Raw genomic sequence first — 20986 nt, forward strand, 5'->3', positions numbered from 1 at the left:
CAAAATCTCGGCAAAAACACCTTTAATTTTTATAATAGTAGAGATAGAGATAGAGATATATGGTTTAGTTAAGATGAAATGCATTGTGTTAAATTCGTTTGGATATATATTTTGTTAGAAAATCATGAGTTACAATTAGAGTCTGATCGTCTCAAGTTAGCATGCGAGTTTTTTAAAGAGATTTCTTATATGATTTCTTCTGTATTTTCAAAAGCGAATGAACTTAAAAACCGACTCAAATACGAATTTGTATTTCTAAAAGCAAATGAACTTAAAACCGACCCATACACGGATGACGCACTAAAGTACCGGCAAAAACATCTTTAATTTTTATAATAGTAGAGAAGTAGAGATGAGAAATATAAATATAAAAATAGTAGAGAAGAATTTTATTTTTAAATCACCAAGAGAATATAATTTCAGGTCATACGCACAAAGTTCTCAAAAGAAAAATATATCATATGCACAAGCTGTTTGGTGGCTAAAGGCAGCAGGCCCATTTGGCTCATGTGGGGGCCGGCTGAGGACCTGTTGTAGACTTGCAGTAGGGGGCTGTGGGCAGATGGCCAGCCAGCCCAGAGAGGAGATCAGCAGGGGAAAAGTATACCGGAGGTCCTTGAACTTGTCACCGAGATAAAAAAACGTCCTTGAATCGCAATACCAGACACCCGGGGTTCCCCAAGTATATAAACCGGTCACCCGAGATCCTCGATAGTTTTGACCCCGGTTTTGGCCTACATGGCGGCTAAGTCGGTGTGGGACCCTCGTGGGCCCCACATGTCAGGTGTCCACATCATCTCTCTTTCCCCTCTTCTTTCTTCCTCCCTCCCCTCTCTGCACTCTCTCTCGTAGGTCGGGCCGACGGGTAGGGAGCAGACGGCTGGGCGGCGAGCGAGGCTGAGCGGCGGCGCTGCGACGGCGGCGGCGGCGACGTCGCCCTCTTCTTCTTCTCCCGCTCCCTGGACCCTGCCGCTCCCGCTCCCTCCTCATCTCCCTGGACGCCATGGACCGGGTGCTCGCGCTCGACGCCGCCTACCCGCTGCCTCTCCTCCCCGTCATGCTCGACAAGTTCCCCAAGGTCGTCGAGCCCGCCCGGTGGTGGCAGCCGACTAAGAAGCAGCAGTAGCAGCAGCGTGCTCCGATCTTCAACACGTCAAAGGTAGCGGCAACCAATGGCGCCGCGGGCCGGCGAGCCACCGCCATGGCCGGGAACGGCTGGACCCAAGAGGTGGAGGAGGAGATGCGCGACATCCTCCGTGTCATCAGGGCCAAGGACGAGAACGAGTACGTGTCAGTCGGCAAGCTGGTCCTCGCCCTCAACAAGCGCCTCGCCATGGCAGGCCCGGCGCTGGCCGGCGCTGCCACGCTCGCCGCAGCGTTCATCGGCTCCGGCGAGGTCGTAGCGTAGGCGTCCGGCGTGGCAGTCCTCGGTGGCGCGCTGGCAGCGGCGGTGAACACCGTCGAGCACGGCGGGCAGGTGGGCATGGTGTTTGACCTGTGCCGCAACATGGCCAGCATCTACCGGAAGATCCAGGAGGACATCGAGGCGTCGCCTCAAGGAGGCCGACGTCGAGCAGAGGGAGAACTGCAAGGTGTTCGAGACGAAGGTGGCGCTGCAGCTCGGCCGGAGCACGTTGGAGCTCAAGAAGTTCAAGGCGATAGCCTCGCCGACGGTCAAGGACGAGGACATCAAGGAATTTGCCGGGAGGGAAGGTGGACTGGGCGGAGCACGGGTCGGCGCCGCCGCCGTGGTGGTGGTCGCAGTACTTCACGACGCGGGAGAGGGCAGCGCCCTTGACGACGTTGGGGAGGTTGACGACGAAGTCGTCCTCGCCGCTGCCGTCCGCCACCACCCTCCTCGAGCATCCTCCTAATCGTGCCCGACGCTGCGGCGATCACCTTCGATGAGGACGGAGCAGGAGCGGCAGGGTCCAGGGATCAGAGAAGAAGAAGAGGGCGACGCCACCGCCGGCCGCCAGCCGCCGTCGCGGCGCTGCCGCTCAGCCCCGCTCGCCGCCTAGCCGTCTGCTCCCTACCCGTCGGCCCGCCGCCCGGCCTTGAGAGAGAGAGAGAGAGAGAGAGAGCAGAGAGGGGAGGAAGGCAGAAAGAAGAGGGGAAAGAGAGATGACGTGGATACCTGACATGTGGGGCCCACGTGGGTCCCACGCTGACTCAGCCGTCACGTAGATCAAAACCGGGGTCAAAACCACCCAGGGATCTCGGGTGACCGGTTTTGTATAGTTGGGGGACCCCGGGTGTATGATATTGCGGTTCAGGGACGTTTTTTATCTCGGTGACAAGTTCAGGGACCTCCGGTATACTTTTTCCGCAGTGAGCCAGAGAGGAGACGCGCAAAAAGCTGGGCCCATCTCTAAGCGCATACATGCGCGAGAAAAATCAGAGACTTGATGATTTTCCGCGCGCCGTTGATAAGAAAATCGGAGATGAACGGGTTTTTTTAATCTTGGACAAAATCTTTTTACGGACGAAAGTTTTTTACGGAAGCCATATGTAATTTTTTATTAGTATATATAGATATATATATATATATATATATATATGATTTAGTAAATTTTCATATCTATTAATTATATAAGATTAAGTAACTTTTCTTTTATCTTTAGAAGCTTTATCTATTTCTTTTTTATCTTTACAAAAACTTGCATCGTGTCCAATAAGAACTATTATAAATCAGTGGGCATAAATATGTATACCGGGATTTATTAATCAATCTCTCGATAATATATAATTTTCACCGCATTGCCATCTTCTATCCCATCGAGTCATTCGTTTCGATTTATCAATCTAGGAATCAGGAAAGTACATCCGTCCCCCATGGCCGCCGCCACCAGCGACCACCTCTCCGGCCTCCCCGACGACCTCCTCCGGCACATCATCTCCTTGCTCTCTGCCAAGGAAGGCGCCGCCACCGCCGTGCTCTCGCGGCGTTGGCGTCCGCTGTGGCGCCAGGCGGGCACCGTCAACCTGGACACGGAGCCCTACTTGTACCCGGCAGCGTACAGAGGCAACAACTTCCCGGAGCACAGGCGGAGCGCATTCGTCGGCCACGCGCTGGCCGCCCTCGCCGCGTGCGAGAGCCCGAGGGTCCTGAGCCTTCGCCTCGTGTCGGAGGAGATCGAGGGAGGCGCTGCCGAGGAGAGGTGTGCCGGTGTGGTCGACGCCGTCCTGGACGCCCCGGCGGCGGCGCGCGTCGAGGAGCTCCGCGTCCGCTGCGCCGTCTCGTGGCTCTGCGAGCACGGCAGCTGCGAGCGCTCGAGCTCCAGCGGAACGTGGCGGCTGCGGCTCGGATCCCTGCCCTGCGCCGCGGCCACGCTCCGCGTTCTGCACGCCAACGACGTCGGCGTCGAACGCCTCGGCGACGGCGACGGCGGCGTCGTCCTCCCGCTCCTGGAGGAGATGCGGCTGGTGAAAGCCACCGTGTCACCGGAGACGCTCCAGGGCGTGATCGACGCCGCGCCGAGGCTCGCCAACCTGTGGCTCGAGAGGATCAGCTTCAGGAGCAACGACGGCAGCCGGGGCGTCTACCTCGCTGACGGCTTCCGCCTCCAGCTCTGAGGCCCGGCGCTCACCGAGCTAGCCCTCATCGGGTATTACAGTAGAGATCGCTGCATCGAGCTCGACGTGTCCCGCCTACGCTCCTTCGTAAACGAACGCTCCCTCCCGGGGCGCTTCTCCTTGACCTCGCCGGCGCCGGACCTCGCATCCGCCGACCTTCACTTCCACGACCACCGGAGCTATGGCGACAAAGATCCCAACAACTTGACCGTACCCATGTGGAGCTGCCTCCGGCACCTGCACGGCGTGAGGGTCTTGAAGCTGCAGCTGGACTTCTATGCAGAGTACATCGCCGTGGACGCCGACGACGCTGACGACGGCGTCCTCGCCACGTTCCCTAACCTTGAGTACCTCGAGCTTGACGCCCATTGCAAGGATGATCACGACATGGCCACAGAATTGACAGTAGCAAGCGTCCTCCGATGGTGCCCTGCCATCCGTGAGCTACGGCTCAGGTTGTCAGTAGCCGATGCTGAAGGCCGCGTCAATGTGATCTACAACAGCAAACGGCACATGATCCATCACGCAAGAATGATGAGGAACAGCTTTGGACAGGATGTGCAAACCAAAATTTATGTTGATGTGACCAACATTACGACATCCTCGCCGTAGGAAATTAGAACACAAGACAGATTACGTCTGTGTTAGCAGGTTCAGTTCCATCATCATGTAATAATCGGACTTGTTACTTTATTAGTGGATGTTTTTTTTTCATACTAGCAAAAGTGCCCATACGTTGCAACGGAAAGAAAAAACGAGAAAATTGAATTAAAACATATTAAATTCTAATTTAATGAAATACAAATTTCCTAGATATTAATTACACTATTTGAAATTTTAGCAAAAGTGTCCGTGCGTTGTAACGGAAAGAAAAAAAAGAGAAAATTAAATTAAAATATATTAAATTCTAATTAAATGAAATACACATTTTCTGGAATATTTGGGTATTTTTTAAGTAGTTAGATATATAATTAAATTAATTTTCAAGTAAAGTAAGTGTGAGAAATAAAATGTTATGCTTGGATTTAATTTATATTAAATTTTCTATATTAATTACACTCTTTGAGATTTTCTTGAAATTTACAGAGCTTAATTGATAATTTTAATAATACAAATATCATTTTAGAATTTATTTAAATAAAAAATCATTTTTCTCTATGGGCCATTTTCAGCCCATTTTCTTCTTCAGCCCGCAAGCGCTAAAGTATACTTAATATCCCCATACTCCTCTCACTTGCTGGACCGCCAGCCCGCATGCGGCCCAAATGGTGCGGCCCAAACGCTTGATCGATCTGATCCGTTCGTTTTCATCGACGGCTCAAATCGGTTACCTCCCATGCCCCAGACTCGTCTCTTCCCCGCCCGCGACGCTGCCTCTCCCCCTCCCCCCAGCCGGTTGCCTCCCCCGCCACCGGCGCCGTCTCTCCCCCCACCGGCGCTGCTTCCCCTCCCTTCTCGCCGGCACGGCGCGGCGACGGCGGGGTGCGGTGGAGATGGCGGCGACGGCGCCCTCTCTATGGCGCGTCGACGGTGACGACGGCGTCGGCAGCGTCCGTGCTCCTTCTCTCCCTCTTCTTCCCGTCTTGCCGGCACGACGCAGCGACGGCGGGGTGTGGCGGAGACAGCCGTCCCTCCCCCTCTCCCTCTCCCCGTCGGCCTCAACGGTGAAGGTGCCCTCCCAATGGCATCGTCGATGGCGACGTGGTGTCGGCGGCGTCCGCGGGTGGATCCGTCACTGGTAGCGGCGACCGCAAGCGGATCCAGTAGCCGTGGCTCCCTCCGCCGGCTCTCTTCTTCCTTTGGTGGCAATGATGGCGTCGGTGGCTGAGGATGGTTTTTCTTTTTTTTTTTTTGCAATTTTTTCTATCGCTATTGATAACCAAATCGGATTTCGTACGGAAGAAAACACGGATGAAAATTGGATGTGATGAAAGGAAAATTACGAATCTTTTAATTAGTTAAGATATCAAAATTGTAGAGCTTGATGATAAACTTTATATCAAAATTGTCGATCTTGACGAGATCTACAACTTTGTTATTGATATCTATATCATTTGAAATCATTTTGAGGTCTAAATATTCGTTACAAAATCTCATAGCTATGTTTTACAAAATCTCAGACCAACTATTCAAACAATCTCCGATGGAGACGTGCACTGTATCAAAGTTGCATATATATAGCTTGATGGGATTGTGACATTTTTATTTTAAATTATTTGGAGCGCAAAAACAATCATGACAATTGATGAAATAAAATGAACGGAATAGCATCTTCAATCTAAACATCGATTCTGATTATTACACTCTGTAACGTGCAGAGGCACACGCGCGGGCCGCTACATACATGACAGCTGGTGGACACGCCGCTCTGCCCGTTGCGACACACCAGCCTACGCTGTTTTGGGCTGACGCACCAAGCAAGCGAGCGAGGCACAGATGCTTCGGTGGTACCAAGGCGCCACCGCACCGCCACCCATGTCAGCCACAGAGCAACACTGGCTGCGCAATAGTTTACTACGAGCCCCGTCGACGAGCGCGCCAGCCTGCCGCTGGCACAAACCCCGGCCGACGGGGACGCCGCCGCTACCCTCCCAATTCCGGTCGTCTCGCTCTCGCGGTCTATCTACCCCTAGCCCGTTCGGGACAGCGCGTCTTCCTTCTTCACGGAAGAGAGGACGGCGCTATGATTTGCCGATGACCGCGAGACCTGACCCGCTCCACACCACGTACGACAGCACCGGCCGGCACCGCGCGCGTTTATACGACGCACTCATCCTGCGCCGCTTTTCGCACCGCAAGGGCCGCGCGAGTCAGGACGAACCATGACCACGCCACGCTGCCGTGCCACCACGACCGTGGACGTGAGGACGATCCGCGAGTTCGACCTTCACCGACCCATACCTTGATGCAAATGGTTTTGCTGTTGGCCGATCCGGTGTACTGCTTCCCGGCTACCGCACAGTGCATGAGGACCCTCACTCTTCCCTTCATTCCCCCTCCTCGGTGCTTTTCTGAATGTCACGCAGTCAAAGTGACGGCGCAGCCGCTACACGGCGTGCCACCACGCCCGCTTACCATGCGCCTAGGCTGCACGCCGCTACCACCGGAGCATCTGTGCCTGATCGGCTTGTCGGAGCTGGCCACCTTGTCAGCGATTGTCTCACAAAACCACGAAGACGGGACGATGATTCACACCGCTCGCTGTTCTGCCCAGACGCCTAATTGGCCACGCCAACATACCAAGTGCATGGACCGTCTGTTGGAAACGCTCCCTTTCCCGGCCGCGGGGGGCCTCAACCAACCGGCCACCGTCTCTAAGGCATCCTAGGTCAAACCCTCTCACCGATAGGCTCCCCTAGTCCCACACCCCTCGTCGTCGATAAGGCTCATCGGTGTTTTGCTTACGCCGCTGTACTGCATCAAGCCCGCTGAGGATTACGCCCCTATCCGCAGTGCTCCCCTAGTGGCGCTAAATAAAGCAAAGTGCTTCCTTAGTCCCTACGAAGCCATCCCAAGCACCGTGCCAACCGATTGATCGCTGACTCCAACAAATTTCACTGGAATCAAACCCACACCATCTCGCCTCCACCACCCTCATGGACATGCCGCCACAACCCCACCTAGCAACCAACCGCATTCCTCGCAGGCTTTGGCAAGCCTCATCGATGCCCTTGGATCCCTACAGCCTCTTGGACCCTCCACGTCCACGGCCACCACTTCGTTGACGTCCATGGAAACCATCCCCGACTGCTACCTCAATCAGCCCTTCCCACCGCTTGAGACCACCTCAACCGGCACGCCGCTGCCTAGATATGGCAGAGGCTTCCTGGGTTTTCCCCTTGCCAGGCGCACCGTCTTCCAGGCTACATGTCTCCTTCATGGGCTAACCCTAGCGATGGCGAGCTCTCGAGACAGGATCACAGGGGAGAAGAGAGAAGTGAGGAAGATGAGAGAGAAGGATGTCAGTATTATATATGAATAAGGCATACCAAACACTAATCTATTAACCTTGGTGGGGCCCAACATATACAAAGGCGTATGCGGTATAAAGACTCATATACGGAAGATGTTCTCGATAAGGAAAGAGAAAGAAAGTCCTACTCGAGCATTGCATGGTCTACTCGAATCATAGAACTATAGATCTAACAAAAAAATTATTATAGAACTCTAGTTCTAACAATACATTTATCACAAAACTACATGTTTAAGACTGGTATCAGAAAGCTATAGATTTAATAATAAAATCATCACAAAACTACAGATTTTGGGGTTTAAATCCTTACCACTAATGTTATGTTTGAGTTATAACATCCAAGTTTTGTGATTAAATTAATATTAAAGTTGTAGTTTTATGATATGTTTTTTATTAAATATGTAGTTTTGCTATATTATACCATAAATCTGTAGTTCTGAGATAAATTTAGTGGTAAATTTGTAGTTTTATGACATAACATGTTGGTTTTCTTATAATTTGGCCAAAGCACATATAGCTCTGTGAAATTTACTCTTTACAAAACAAAAAGGTTGTGGGACCCACCTTTCAGTGAGACAAGATATTTTCCTAACGAAAAAAAATCTAGAAAATAGCTCACCCATTTTAAATCAGATTTCAATGAATCTTTCACCAAAATTCTTTTAAAATCAAGACATATCCATTGACACATGTTTGACATTTTTCATATTTTTCTAGGATTTTCGCCTTTTCGTTAGAATAGGAAAAGTAGCTATATTGACGATCATCTGTCGACCAAGTTACATTTGTGACGAAGAGGCCGAAACAGTCGAGGAGGAGCCATTGACTGAGCAGGGCAGGTCACCACGCTTCTCTTGTTGAGCATATTGATCCCATGTTCATGAATATTTGCAAATAAAATTGCATGCTAATTATAAAATACTCCCTCCGTCTCAAAATAAGTGCAGTTTTGCACTATTCACGTTCAACGTTTGATCGTTCGTCTTATTTGAAAATTTTTTATGATTAGTATTTTTATTGCTATTAGATGATAAAACATGAATAGTACTTTTTATATATATGTGACTAAATATTTTCAATTTTTTCACAAATTTTTTAAATAAGACGGACGGTCAAATGTTGGGCACGGATATCCACAGCTGCACTTATTTTGGGACGGAGGTAGTATGTACCTAAAACTCGATGATAAGCCACCCTTGAAATCTATATCCAAATTCCTTGTTCCCTGCATCTTATTTATATGTGCTAGTCACTTATCAACATGGCTTAGCAATACTTTATAAACTTTCGTACACTATGTTTGAATTATGGATGAGATTATGGTGGAGACACACACTGGTGGAGAAACCATCTTTCGTCGGTCGGCCGATTTCCACAATAGTCCCGGATACAATAAAAACCGGGGCTAAAGATGATCTTTAGTCCCGGTTCAAAAGGGTAACGGGCATATTTGATCTTTAGTCCCGGTTTATATTACCAACCGGGACTAAAGATCATTTTTAGTCCCGGTTCGAATGCTGTCAGGGCCTGTCAGGCCCCCCCCGGGATCTTTAGTCCCGGTTGGTAACACCAACCGGGACTAAAGATCGTAACTTTAGTCCCGGTTGGTATTACCAACCGGGACTAAAGATCCCGGTGATCTTTAGCCCCGGTTGGTGCTACCAACCGGGACTAAAGTCCCACCCCTATATATATGTCTTCTTCCTCCTCCAGCTGCCCGAGCAAGCTTCAAAATTTCTTCAAAAAAGAGGGGAGGTCATGCCAAAATTTCTATTGAATTTATTTTGGTGATTACATACAAATCGGAGGTGCCTAAAAGGTTTGCAACTTCATCCTCCAATGTTTTTTTTTGTCATACTACATTTGCACCTATGTTTTGCACACTTTTTTTGTCTCCAAAATTTAGTTGTAAGTTGATGAGAGAGAAAATGTATGTGGGGAAGAAAGAATATATAGAAATTTAGTTCATTTGCTAAACAAGGTTTTATAAAATAGTTGAGAAGGAAAACTCTAGTGAAAGTTAATCTTAAATAATAGAAAACAAACTAAAATGAAAATTAAAAGAAGTAAAACACATTAAAATTAGTTTAAAACTTTACAAATAGTTTTTAAGAATTATTTGGTGTAATATTTTATGATTTTTGTATGAATAAAGATATCTTATAATTATTGTATGACTGTCATTATTGTAAGAATAATTATTTGTGTATGGTTTTTTTGACTCATGTAGATGGATCGACAATGGATGTACGCTGACCGGCGGTCCAAAGAGTTTATTGACGGCGTGCACTATTTTTTGAGAGTGGCCGAAGCTAACAGGCAAAGGGGTTTTATTTGTTGTCCATGCAATAAGTGTAAGAATCAGAAGGAGTCTGCATCCAGGACTATTCATTTCCACTTGTTTGAGTCGGGGTTCATGCCAAGCTATAATTGTTGGACATCCCACGGAGAGCAAGGTGTTGAAATGGAAGAAGATGAAGTGGAAGACGACAATATTCCGGACTTTGCTCAGTATGTTGGATTTGAAGGAAATCAAACGGGCGAGGAGGAAATAGCTGCTGATGGTAACGACGTTGCGGATTGTCACGACCGGAAATAACCCAACGGGCATTCCTTACGTGCGTGCATTAATCCTTGTCCCAGGAGGCAAGGTACACCAAAAGTTGATACAATTCAGAGTATAACAAGCGGAAGCGTAAATAGTTAATTTATTACATGGGCAGCGAAGGCCCAGCACACTCAGAGACAAACGAGAAACAGCGGAAGACTAGGGCGACGACCACAGGCACTTGACGGCAGGCACGAGCTAGACACCGAAGCCTTCATCCTCCAGGAACTCCTCTTCTGGGTTTGGGAAAAATTGAGCAAGACTGAGTACAACCACCGTACTCAACAAGACACACCCACAAGTGCAGAATAAATGCAAGGGAGTACAAAGGAGTTATACCATAAAGGGGTTAGGGTTGCAATAAACAGCATTTAAAGACATTTAGTTGCTCAGGGCTATTTTGTAAACACGATTCTAGAACTAAACAATATTAATTATCAAGGCCGTGAACCCACACGAACCTGCCTTAACCCAAGGCCTACGATGACTCAGACCGAACTGGCAACCCGACCCTGGGTCCCAGCTCGTCCCAAGCCAACCCAGGCCAACCATTCCATATTTTAGTTGTTAAGCAAGTTTTAAGAATTAAAACACTAACTTGGGTACATTGCTCGGCTTGCCCATAACCGAGGGCGCGGCTATTCGAATAGGTTTTACTCTGATCAGAGGTGTACATCTTTACCCACAAGACACATCTTCCTCACGTGTAACCACGTGCCACATACCACCACGGTATACAGACGGAAGACGTGACATAGTTTCCAACCCATCCTAGCCATAGACAAGAGTACCGACCCAATCCCACCTACGGCCGGAACCCCCGGGACAGGCAGGCAGGACTGAGCCCCTAGCAGCAGGACACCGGCCCTGTGCCATGACATCTCGACTACCGGGCCGCAGCTCGTGTAGCCTTCATTTGCCCTGGAGAATGTCCATCGACCCCCGACTTCATCCACCTCCATCCGTGTACTTTTGTTTATAACTAGACTGAGCCACAAACTAAGCCTTACCCACTAGACATGTGGAAGTACGGTAGTGCTTTGCAACAGAGGCCCGAAGACCGGTCCTTATATGGCCGAGGTGCTACCATCAAAACCATGCACCCCGAGCCCAGCCTAAAACCATTTTGGGGATTTTGAATAGAGGGGGCGGTGTGAATCCAATTCCACAATAACCAAACCATTCCAAAGTGTCCAGGTGATATGAATATTCCCAAAGTCTAGAGTTGTAAAACCGCCTAATGTTACCTAATTAAAAGCGAAGCATCTACCTATAATCGTACTAGTGGTACCATGAGTAGAGTGTCCACTAGTTGGGGTTTTGTTTATTCTAGGGTGAACAAGGTAATAATAACAATAACAATAATAAGGTCATAACAAAGGTAAATAGGCATGGCTAAATAAAACAGTGATAACGCGGGAATTTAAATAAAGCGATAATACAATAAGTTAAATCAACATAATTTTACAAACTGGGATTCAATATGTTCAAAGATGATGTGACTTGCCTTGCTCGCTTTCCCAAACACCGGCTTCAACTTCCACGAAGAGCGGATCTTCCGAAGCTGCAGCGTCTACACGACCAACGGAAAAGAAAAGGCTTTTACTCTACTAAACTCCATATAACAAGCAGAAACAAAGCACAAAAATGGGTTCTTGACTTCTTAAGGAAAAATTAGAGACTTGAACGGTCCAATTCCGAGTTCAAATGGCCAAGATATGGCCATTTGAAGTTTATATGCTCTTTAAATGAATATTTGCGAATTTCTTCATTTAAATTTTAATTTAAAATCGGATTTATTGCGTCAGCCGAGGGGAGGGGCGCGCGGACCGGGTCCACGGGAGTGGGGCCCACGCGGCAGCCTCACGGTCCACGGTGGACCGGGTGCACGCGGCTTGCGCCGGCCGGCGCCGTGGGTCCCACGCGTCAGCCGCACCCGAGGGCGCGGGAGGCTGACGGCCGGGCCCCACATGGCAGCCGCGGGGCGCGCCCGAAGGCGGCCTCGCCGGCACGGCCGACGGGAGGCGGCGCGCCCGCGCCCCGATGGTCGCCGGCGGCGACCTCGGGCGCGACGGAGCGGCACCCGAGAGAGGGGAGGGAAGGGGGAAGCGAAATGGCGGTCCTCGGCTCACCCCGGGTCGACGGCGATGATGGGAACGGCGACCGAAGCGGAGAGAGGCGGCGGCGCGGCTCGGGTCGACGAGGACGGCGGTGCTCCGGCGGTCGGCGGGCGAAACGGAGGAGTGGACAAGGTCGGCGAGAACGCGGCGAAGCCGAAGGAGGCGATGCCGAAGCGGGAGGAGGTCCGGGGCGACGACGGCGGCGGACCGAAGCTTGGCGGCGACGGCGGAGAGAGAGGACGACGGCGCGAGCTCGATTCCGACGGGGAGAGAAAGCGGCAAGGGTCGGAAACGGAGGAGGGAGGCACGGGGAGTGCTTAAATAGGGGTGGGAGTGAGAGAGGGCGGCCGGAGAGGAAGGAAACCGGCGCGGCGATCTCGGCTCCATCAATGACGCCGGCGAGGATTTCGGGAGGGATTCCAAACGAATCCGAGGGAGAGAGAGAGGGAAAAGTGGGGGGAAAGAGGGAGGGAATCACGGGGAGTGATTTCCCCCTCTTTATTGCGCGCGGGGGCGGCGGGATGCGGCGGAATCCGCGGCGGCGGCGGCGCTAGGGCACGGGCGAGGCGGCGGGCGCGGCGCGAGGTAGCGGATGACGGGTGGGCCCCACCCGTCAGCGAGGGTGGCGGGCGGGCCCGCCCGTCAGCGGCGCGCGCGCGGGGAGGAGGCTGATGGGCCGCTGGGGAGAGGAGAGAGAGGGAGGGAGTTGGGCCGAGCCGGCCCAAGAGAGGAAGGGGGGGAAAGGACTTTTAGGGATTTTTCTTTTTATAAAACCATTTTAACTTTGTTTATTTCTTCTTAATTATTATTTGTGCTCTGAAAATTCCACTAAAATTTATTTACGCATTTTAGGCTTTTAGGAAATATACAAAAATCCTCCAAGCCTTTTTCGACTTTTAACTTTGCACATTTTAATTGTTGGAGGCTTTCACATGGATTTTACTTATTCTATGCATAATTTTGAGGATGTATTTTAGAGTCGATTTGGGACGCGACAAACCTACCCCCCTTAAACGGAATCTCGACCCCGAGATTCGGAAGAACTGGCGAAGAGGTCGGGATGGGCTGCCTTCAGCTCGTCTTCGCGCTCCCAGGTAGCTTCTTCCTCGGCGTGGTTGCTCCATTGGACCTTGCAAAAACGGATTACCCGGTTCCTGGTCCTGCGCTCCATGGTGTCCAGGATCTTCACTGGCCTCTCCACGTAGGTCAAGTCTTCGCGAACTTCAATTTGCTCTGAGTCGGCCTGCTCGGATGGCACTCGAAGGCATTTCTTGAGTTGCGACACATGGAACACATCATGCACGTTGCCCAAGGAGGCGGGCAGCTCCAACTGGTAAGCGACTTCTCCGCGTCGAGCAACGATACGGAAAGGACCCACATACCGAGGTGCGAGCTTCCCCTTTGTCTGAAACCTGTGTACACCCCGCAATGGCGTGACCCGAAGGTACACAAAATCATCCACTGCGAATTCCAGGTCACGGCGACGGTTATCTGCATAACTTTTCTGCCGGGACTGTGCCACCTTTAGATTATCCCTAATGGTTCTGACTTTCGCTTCAGCTTCTCTCAGGATATCAGTCCCGAACACTTGGCTTTCCCCAACTTGGTCCCACAGGAGCGGTGTCCGGCATTTGCGCCCATACAACGCTTCGTAAGGTGCCATTTGTATGCTGGCTTGATAACTGTTATTGTAGGAGAACTCGGCATAGGGGAGACTCTTATCCCAGGTCTTCCCGAAATCTAGGACACATGCGCGAAGCATATCTTCTAGGATCTGATTTAGACGCTCGGTCTGCCCATCTGTCTGCGGGTGGTATGCGGTGCTGAAGTTTAATCGGGTACCCAGCTCTTCTTGAAGCTTCTTCCAAAAGTGAGAGGTGAATTGGCTTCCCCTATCAGATACGATTTTCTTAGGAACGCCATGGAGACTTACGATCCTAGCGAAGTAGAGTTCGGCTAGTTTGTTCCCTCCATAGGTGGTCTTCACAGGAATGAATCGACCTACCTTGGTTAATCGATCCACAACTACCCATATAGAATCATATCCACCTTGGGTCTTTGGAAGTCCGGTGATGAAATCCATCCCAATTTCATCCCATTTCCATTCAGGTACTTGGAGAGGTTGGAGAAGTCCGGCCGGTCGTTGGTGCTCTGCCTTGACACGCTGGCACACATCACAAAGGGCCACGAACTCTGCAATTTCCCGCTTCATACTAACCCACCAGTATTTCTCCTTCAAGTCTAGGTACATCTTCGTACTGCCAGGGTGGATGGAATAAGGACTTTCGTGAGCTTCCTGAAGTATCAACTGTTTAAGTTCTCTGTTATCTGGAACGCATACTCGGTTTCCGTTCCATAGGGTTCCGTGTTCATCCTCTGTGAAACCAGCGGCTTTACCCTGTTTCATATTCTTGAGGAGTCCATGCAGGTCTGGATCATTCTTCTGAGCCTCGCGGATTTGATCGAGCAAGGTGGGCTTGGCTTCCAACGTAGCCAAGAATCCGCGACCAACTATGCTTAGGTTCAGGGCTTCCATCTGTTGATTAAGTTCGGGTGGAATGCCACGGACGTTAAGAGTGTTGCAATGGCTTTTTCGACTTAGAGCGTCGGCAACCACGTTGGCCTTACCAGGATGATAGTGAATTCCCACATCATAATCCTTGATGAGTTCTAACCATCTCCTTTGCCGAAGATTCAGGTCCGACTGAGTGAAGATGTATTTCAAACTCTTGTGATCAGTATATATTTCATAGCGATTCCCAATGAGATAGTGCCGCCAGATTTTTAGAGCATGAACCACCGCGGCTAACTCCAAATCATGGGTAGGGTAATTGCCTTCATGAGGCCGTAGCTGGCGTGAGGCATAGGCCACCACATGACCGTCCTGCATGAGCACGCACCCCAATCCTTGGCGCGAAGCATCACAATACACCATGAAGTCCTTGTGAGTATCCGGCAAGATTAACACCGGCGAGGAAACCAGCTTTTCTTTGAGAGTTTGGAACGCCTTCTCGCATTGCGGGCTCCACACAAATTTCTCTTCTTTCTTCAACAACTGTGTCATGGGTCGAGCGATTTTGGAGAAGTTCTCGATAAACCTCCGGTAGTATCCTGCCAAACCTAAGAAACTGCGGACTTGAGTGACGGTCTTGGGTTGCTTCCAATCAGTGACGGCGGTCACTGTTTCGGGGTCCACAGCAACTCCTTTAGCAGATATCACGTGCCCTAAGAATTCGACTTCGGACAACCAGAACTCACACTTGCTAAGTTTGGCATACAATTGATGTTCCCGCAACTTTCCCAACACCAGACGGAGATGGTGCTGATGGTCTTCCTCTGATTGTGAGTATATCAGAATGTCATCAATGAACACCATAACAAATTTATCCAAGTATTCCATGAACACTTTGTTCATTAAGTTCATGAAGAAGGCAGGAGCATTGGTTAAACCGAATGACATCACCGTGAATTCATACAGTCCGTATCGCGTAGTGAATGCGGTCTTCGGAATATCTTCTTCACGAATACGTAATTGGTGATATCCGGAACGAAGATCAATCTTGGAAAATACAGTGGCACCTTTAAGCTGATCGAACAGATCGTCAATCCGGGGAAGAGGGTACTTGTTTTTTATGGTGACTTCATTGAGAGCTCTGTAGTCAACGCACATCCTCTTCGTCTTGTCTTTCTTCTCCACAAAAATCACAGGAGCACCCCAGGGGGAAGTACTCGGACGTATGTACCCCTTTTCTTTCAACTCTTCCAACTGTTTCTTGACTTCGGCCAGTTCATTTGCTGCCATACGGTAGGGTCGCTTGTACAGAGGAGTGGTTCCTGGAGCAAGATCTATCCGGAACTCAATCTCTCGCTTGGGCGGCATACCAGGTAGTTCTTCCGGAAACACGTCTCCGAACTCTCTGACGATGGGAATTTCTGACAGTTCTATCTGATGAAGTTCTGAACTTCTGACTGAGGTTGGGGGTGCAAAGAAAACAACCGGTTGTTCCGGCCCTCGGTACAGAGTGACAGTGCGTCTCGCGCAATCCACTACTCCTTGGAATTGAGCCAACCAATTCATCCCAAGGATCACATCCATGTTCTTGGTGTCTAGCAGAATCAGATCCGAGGGAAAAGGAATCCCCTGAATTTCTATAGGGACGGCAGGGCTATAATACTTTGCTGTCATAACCCCTCCAGGGGTGGTGATGAGCAAAGGGTTTCTAAGCCTTTCTACCCCCAACTGATTTCTCCCCACGAATGGCACAGATATAAACGAGTGGGAAGCTCCAGAGTCGAACAAAATGATAGCAGGGATGGAATGGATGAGGAACGTACCAACGATGACGTCTGGAGTTGTCAGCACGTCCTCGGCCGTCACATGGTTCACACGACCCCGAATGACGTCCTTACCACCGTTGTTGGGGCGGGGAGGCGCTTGGCCTTGCTGACGCCTTGGCTTCGGGTATTTATCCGCAAAGTGCCCGGGCTTGAAGCAGTTGAAGCACAGACGCTGCGGACCTTGAGCGTCCCTGCGGCCTTGACCAGGTTGCATAGTTGGCGTAGGAGGACGGGGCGCACGAGTCCCTTGTTGATTCTGCTGCTGCTGCGGCTGTGGGACGCGCACCACGAATTGAGGTCGAGGCGCGGAGCGAGGTTGCTGCTGCTGTTGTTGCTGCTGCGAGGAGGATCCCCCTGGATAGGGATTGGTGTAGCGGACCCTTTGGTTAGCACCCCGTTGGTTGCGGAAATTTGCCAAGCGGCGCTTGTGCGACTCCAGTTCCTTGTGCTTGGCTTCCAAGCGGATGCTCTTGTCCACCAGACGTTGGAAATCCGGATAATCCCCGGAGACTAGACGGACGGACAGCTCAGGGTCCATTCCTGCCAGGAACTTCTCTTGCTTCTCCTCATCTTCCCGCACATCCTCCGGAGCGTAACGGGCCAGGTTGTTGAACTCGTGCAAATACTCCATCACGAAGCGGTTGCCTTGCTTCAACTCTCGGAATTCCCTTTTCTTAAGGGCCACGACTCCGGCGGGCACATGGGTTCTTCGGAAAGCGGCGGTGAAGCGAGCCCATGTAATAGGCTGTCCCTCTGGCTGCGTAGCCTGGAAATGGTCCCACCATAGAGATGCGGGTCCCTGCAGCTGGTGGGCGGCGAAGATGACTTTCTCCTCATCGCTGCACTGCACAGTGTCTAGCTTTTTCCCCACGGCATGCAACCAATCCAACGCATCCACGGGGTTGTTGGAGCTAGAGAAGGTAGGTGGGCGGATGCGGAGAAACTCGGCGAGTTTAGAGTGTTGTGGGGGTGGTGGTGGAGCATTAAGTTGTGGCGGATTTTGGAGGTGGTGGAGGAAAGCAGTCATCATGTTGGCCTGCTGGGCGAGGATTTGGGTGAGAATGGCGTTGGTGTCTGGTAGTGGTGGTGGAGGCGGAGGAGGAGGTGGAGGTGGGTTGCCCTGATGGTTGTGGTTGCTGCCTTCAGGTTGGTTGCCATCACCTGTGTTAGCACTTCTCCTGGTCATCACCATCTGAAAACCCCACACAGAACCAGCAAACAGAGAGAGCTGACAATTAAAGCTAACCACCCACGACTACCATAATTCTTGAATTTATTACTGCTATTAAATTGGTTCATTAAAGTTCAAGTTGCTTAGGCAAATAAAATAAAGACAGGCTCCGACACAGTTACACCACACACCGGCATAACCGTGCCCCACACAACCCAACAAGAAGACAAACGAGAAAAAAAACACACGCGCAAGCCTACTAACTGCTCGTCTACCGCTGCGACGGGCCAGGACGGAAGGTGAGCAACAGCGCATCCTCCGTGCTACCAACGCCGGAGGCTTCCCCCTCCTGGGGAACCACGGGCGCGGGCTCGGCACAAGGGGTCTCGATGAAGCAGGTCCACGCCAGGGACTGACGAACAAGCTCGGGCCTGGAGGTGCTCTTGCGGGCGGTGATCTTCTGACTGCGGCAGACACGGCGGCGCTTGGGGCGGCAGATCTCTCCCTGGGCGATCTTGAGCTGGTGCAGCTGCGCCTCCACTGCGTCCAGGTCCTTCTTGAGCTGCAGGTTCTCCTGACGCAGCTCCAGGATCTTCAAGTTGTTCTCGACCATCCCACGGCGCACCATATGATGGAAGTCGATACGAGCCGCGTCGTACGCCTCCACCATGCGCGCCAAGTGCACGATGGTAGCGTCATCCTCCGAGCTAGCATCCCGGAAGGTGGCGTGGTCGCGGGCTCCTCCGCGACGAGGGTGGTAGCGGTAGGGCGAGTGCTGCAACTCGTCCGGGTAGCGCTGGTGAAGAGTGCCGATGGCGAGGAGAGCGGCGCTCTGGCAGGCGGCGGGGAAAGAGTCTCCACCCGCGGTGACTGTCAGCGAAGTCCGCTCGGGAGAGCCAGCGAGGATCACTGCAGTGACCTCCCAAGCAGCGTGGGGCTCTGCGTCGTCCCCCTCCTGCTCCGGAAGCGGCCTGGCCTGGTAGTCCACTCCATGTGGATACCCCAGGACCACGCACATGCCCCGCAGCTCCAAGACGAAACCAGTCATGTCCAAACCACGACGGGTGACGCTGCCGGCCATCTACAAACAAAAACAAAAAGAAAAGCAACATTTTAAAGGCCAGATTTTGGCGATAAATGAAGCAGCAAGACAGAGAGAGACTAGAGGATTTTCACAAATACAAAGGATTTTTATTTCGAAAATATTGCTAAGGCTTGGGATCTACGGCTCGTCCTAGGGTCAAGGGGGCTCTGATACCAACTTGTCACGACCGGAAATAACCCAACAGGCATTCCTTACGTGCGTGCATTAATCCTTGTCCCAGGAGACAAGGTACACCAAAAGTTGATACAATTCAGAGTATAACAAGCGGAAGCGTAAATAGTTAATTTATTACCTGGGCAGCGAAGGCCCAGCACACTCAGAGACAAACGAGAAACAGCGGAAGACTAGGGCGACGACCACAGGCACTTGACGGCAGGCACGAGCTAGACACCGAAGCCTTCATCCTCCAGGAACTCCTCTTCTGGGTTTGGGAAAAATTGAGCAAGACTGAGTACAACCACCGTACTCAACAAGACACACCCACAAGTGCAGAATAAATGCAAGGGAGTACAAAGGAGTTATACCATAAAGGGGTTAGGGTTGCAATAAACAGCATTTAAAGACATTTAGTTGCTCAGGGCTATTTTGTAAACACGATTCTAGAACTAAACAATATTAATTATCAAGGCCGTGAACCCACACGAACCTGCCTTAACCCAAGGCCTACGATGATTCAGACCGAACTGGCAACCCGACCCTGGGTCCCAGCTCGTCCCAAGCCAACCCAGGCCAACCATTCCATATTTTAGTTGTTAAGCAAGTTTTAAGAATTAAAACACTAACTTGGGTACATTGCTCGGCTTGCCCATAACCGAGGGCGCGGCTATTCGAATAGGTTTTACTCTGATCAGAGGTGTACATCTTTACCCACAAGACACATCTTCCTCACGTGTAACCACGTGCCACATACCACCACGGTATACAGACGGAAGACGTGACATAGTTTCCAACCCATCCTAGCCATAGACAAGAGTACCGACCCAATCCCACCTACGGCCGGAACCCCCGGGACAGGCAGGCAGGACTGAGCCCCTAGCAGCAGGACACCGGCCCTGTGCCATGACATCTCGACTACCGGGCCGCAGCTCGTGTAGCCTTCATTTGCCCTGGAGAATGTCCATCGACCCCCGACTTCATCCACCTCCATCCGTGTACTTTTGTTTATAACTAGACTGAGCCACAAACTAAGCCTTACCCACTAGACATGTGGAAGTACGGTAGTGCTTTGCAACAGAGGCCCGAAGACTGGTCCTTATATGGCCGAGGTGCTACCATCAAAACCATGCACCCCGAGCCCAGCCTAAAACCATTTTGGGGATTTTGAATAGAGGGGGCGGTGTGAATCCAATTCCACAATAACCAAACCATTCCAAAGTGTCCAGGTGATATGAATATTCCCAAAGTCTAGAGTTGTAAAACCGCCTAATGTTACCTAATTAAAAGCGAAGCATCTACCTATAATCGTACTAGTGGTACCATGAGTAGAGTGTCCACTAGTTGGGGTTTTGTTTATTCTAGGGTGAACAAGGTAATAATAACAATAACAATAATAAGGTCATAACAAAGGTAAATAGGCATGGCTAAATAAAACAGTGATAACGCGGGAATTTAAATAAAGCGATAATGCAATAAGTTAAATCAACATAATTTTACAAACTGGGATTCAATATGTTCAAAGATGATGTGACTTGCCTTGCTCGCTTTCCCAAACACCGGCTTCAACTTCCACGAAGAGCGGATCTTCCGAAGCTGCAGCGTCTACACGACCAACGGAAAAGAAAAGGCTTTTACTCTACTAAACTCCATATAACAAGCAGAAACAAAGCACAAAAATGGGTTCTTGACTTCTTAAGGAAAAATTAGAGACTTGAACGGTCCAATTCCGAGTTCAAATGGCCAAGATATGGCCATTTGAAGTTTATATGCTCTTTAAATGAATATTTGCGAATTTCTTCATTTAAATTTTAATTTAAAATCGGATTTATTGCGTCAGCCGAGGGGAGGGGCGCGCGGACCGGATCCACGGGAGTGGGGCCCACGCGGCAGCCTCACGGTCCACGGTGGACCGGGTGCACGCGGCTTGCGCCGGCCGGCG

The 20986-nt window shown here is 50.7% G+C and overlaps 1 protein-coding gene and 1 pseudogene across 1 annotated transcript; both read left to right on the forward strand.

Moving 5' to 3' along the window:
- Window positions 1–886: 886 nt before the first annotated feature.
- Window positions 887–1901, forward strand: LOC107280106 (probable F-box protein At4g22030; annotated as a pseudogene).
- An 836-nt stretch (window positions 1902–2737) lies between these two features.
- LOC107275344 (F-box protein At3g59000) lies at window positions 2738–4290 on the forward strand. The gene is made up of 2 exons (XM_015768948.2): window positions 2738–3494; window positions 3618–4290. Exons 1-2 carry the CDS (start codon window positions 2836–2838, stop codon window positions 4186–4188), a joined length of 1230 nt encoding a protein of 409 aa, XP_015624434.2. The 5' UTR covers window positions 2738–2835; the 3' UTR covers window positions 4189–4290.
- Window positions 4291–20986: the final 16696 nt, after the last annotated feature.

Source organism: Oryza sativa, chromosome 2, assembly GCF_034140825.1.
Source record: "Oryza sativa Japonica Group chromosome 2, ASM3414082v1".
In the NCBI taxonomy this organism is placed as follows: Eukaryota; Viridiplantae; Streptophyta; class Magnoliopsida; order Poales; family Poaceae; genus Oryza; species Oryza sativa.

Excerpts from the sequence above, each read along its gene's own strand:
- LOC107275344 (XM_015768948.2), top strand. The coding sequence starts at position 2,836 with ATGGCCGCCGCCACCAGCGACCACCTCTCCGGCCTCCCCGACGACCTC. Across the intron at positions 3,495-3,617 it reads GCGCCGAGGCTCGCCAACCT|TAGAGATCGCTGCATCGAGC; the intron begins GTGGCTCGAGAG and ends CGGGTATTACAG.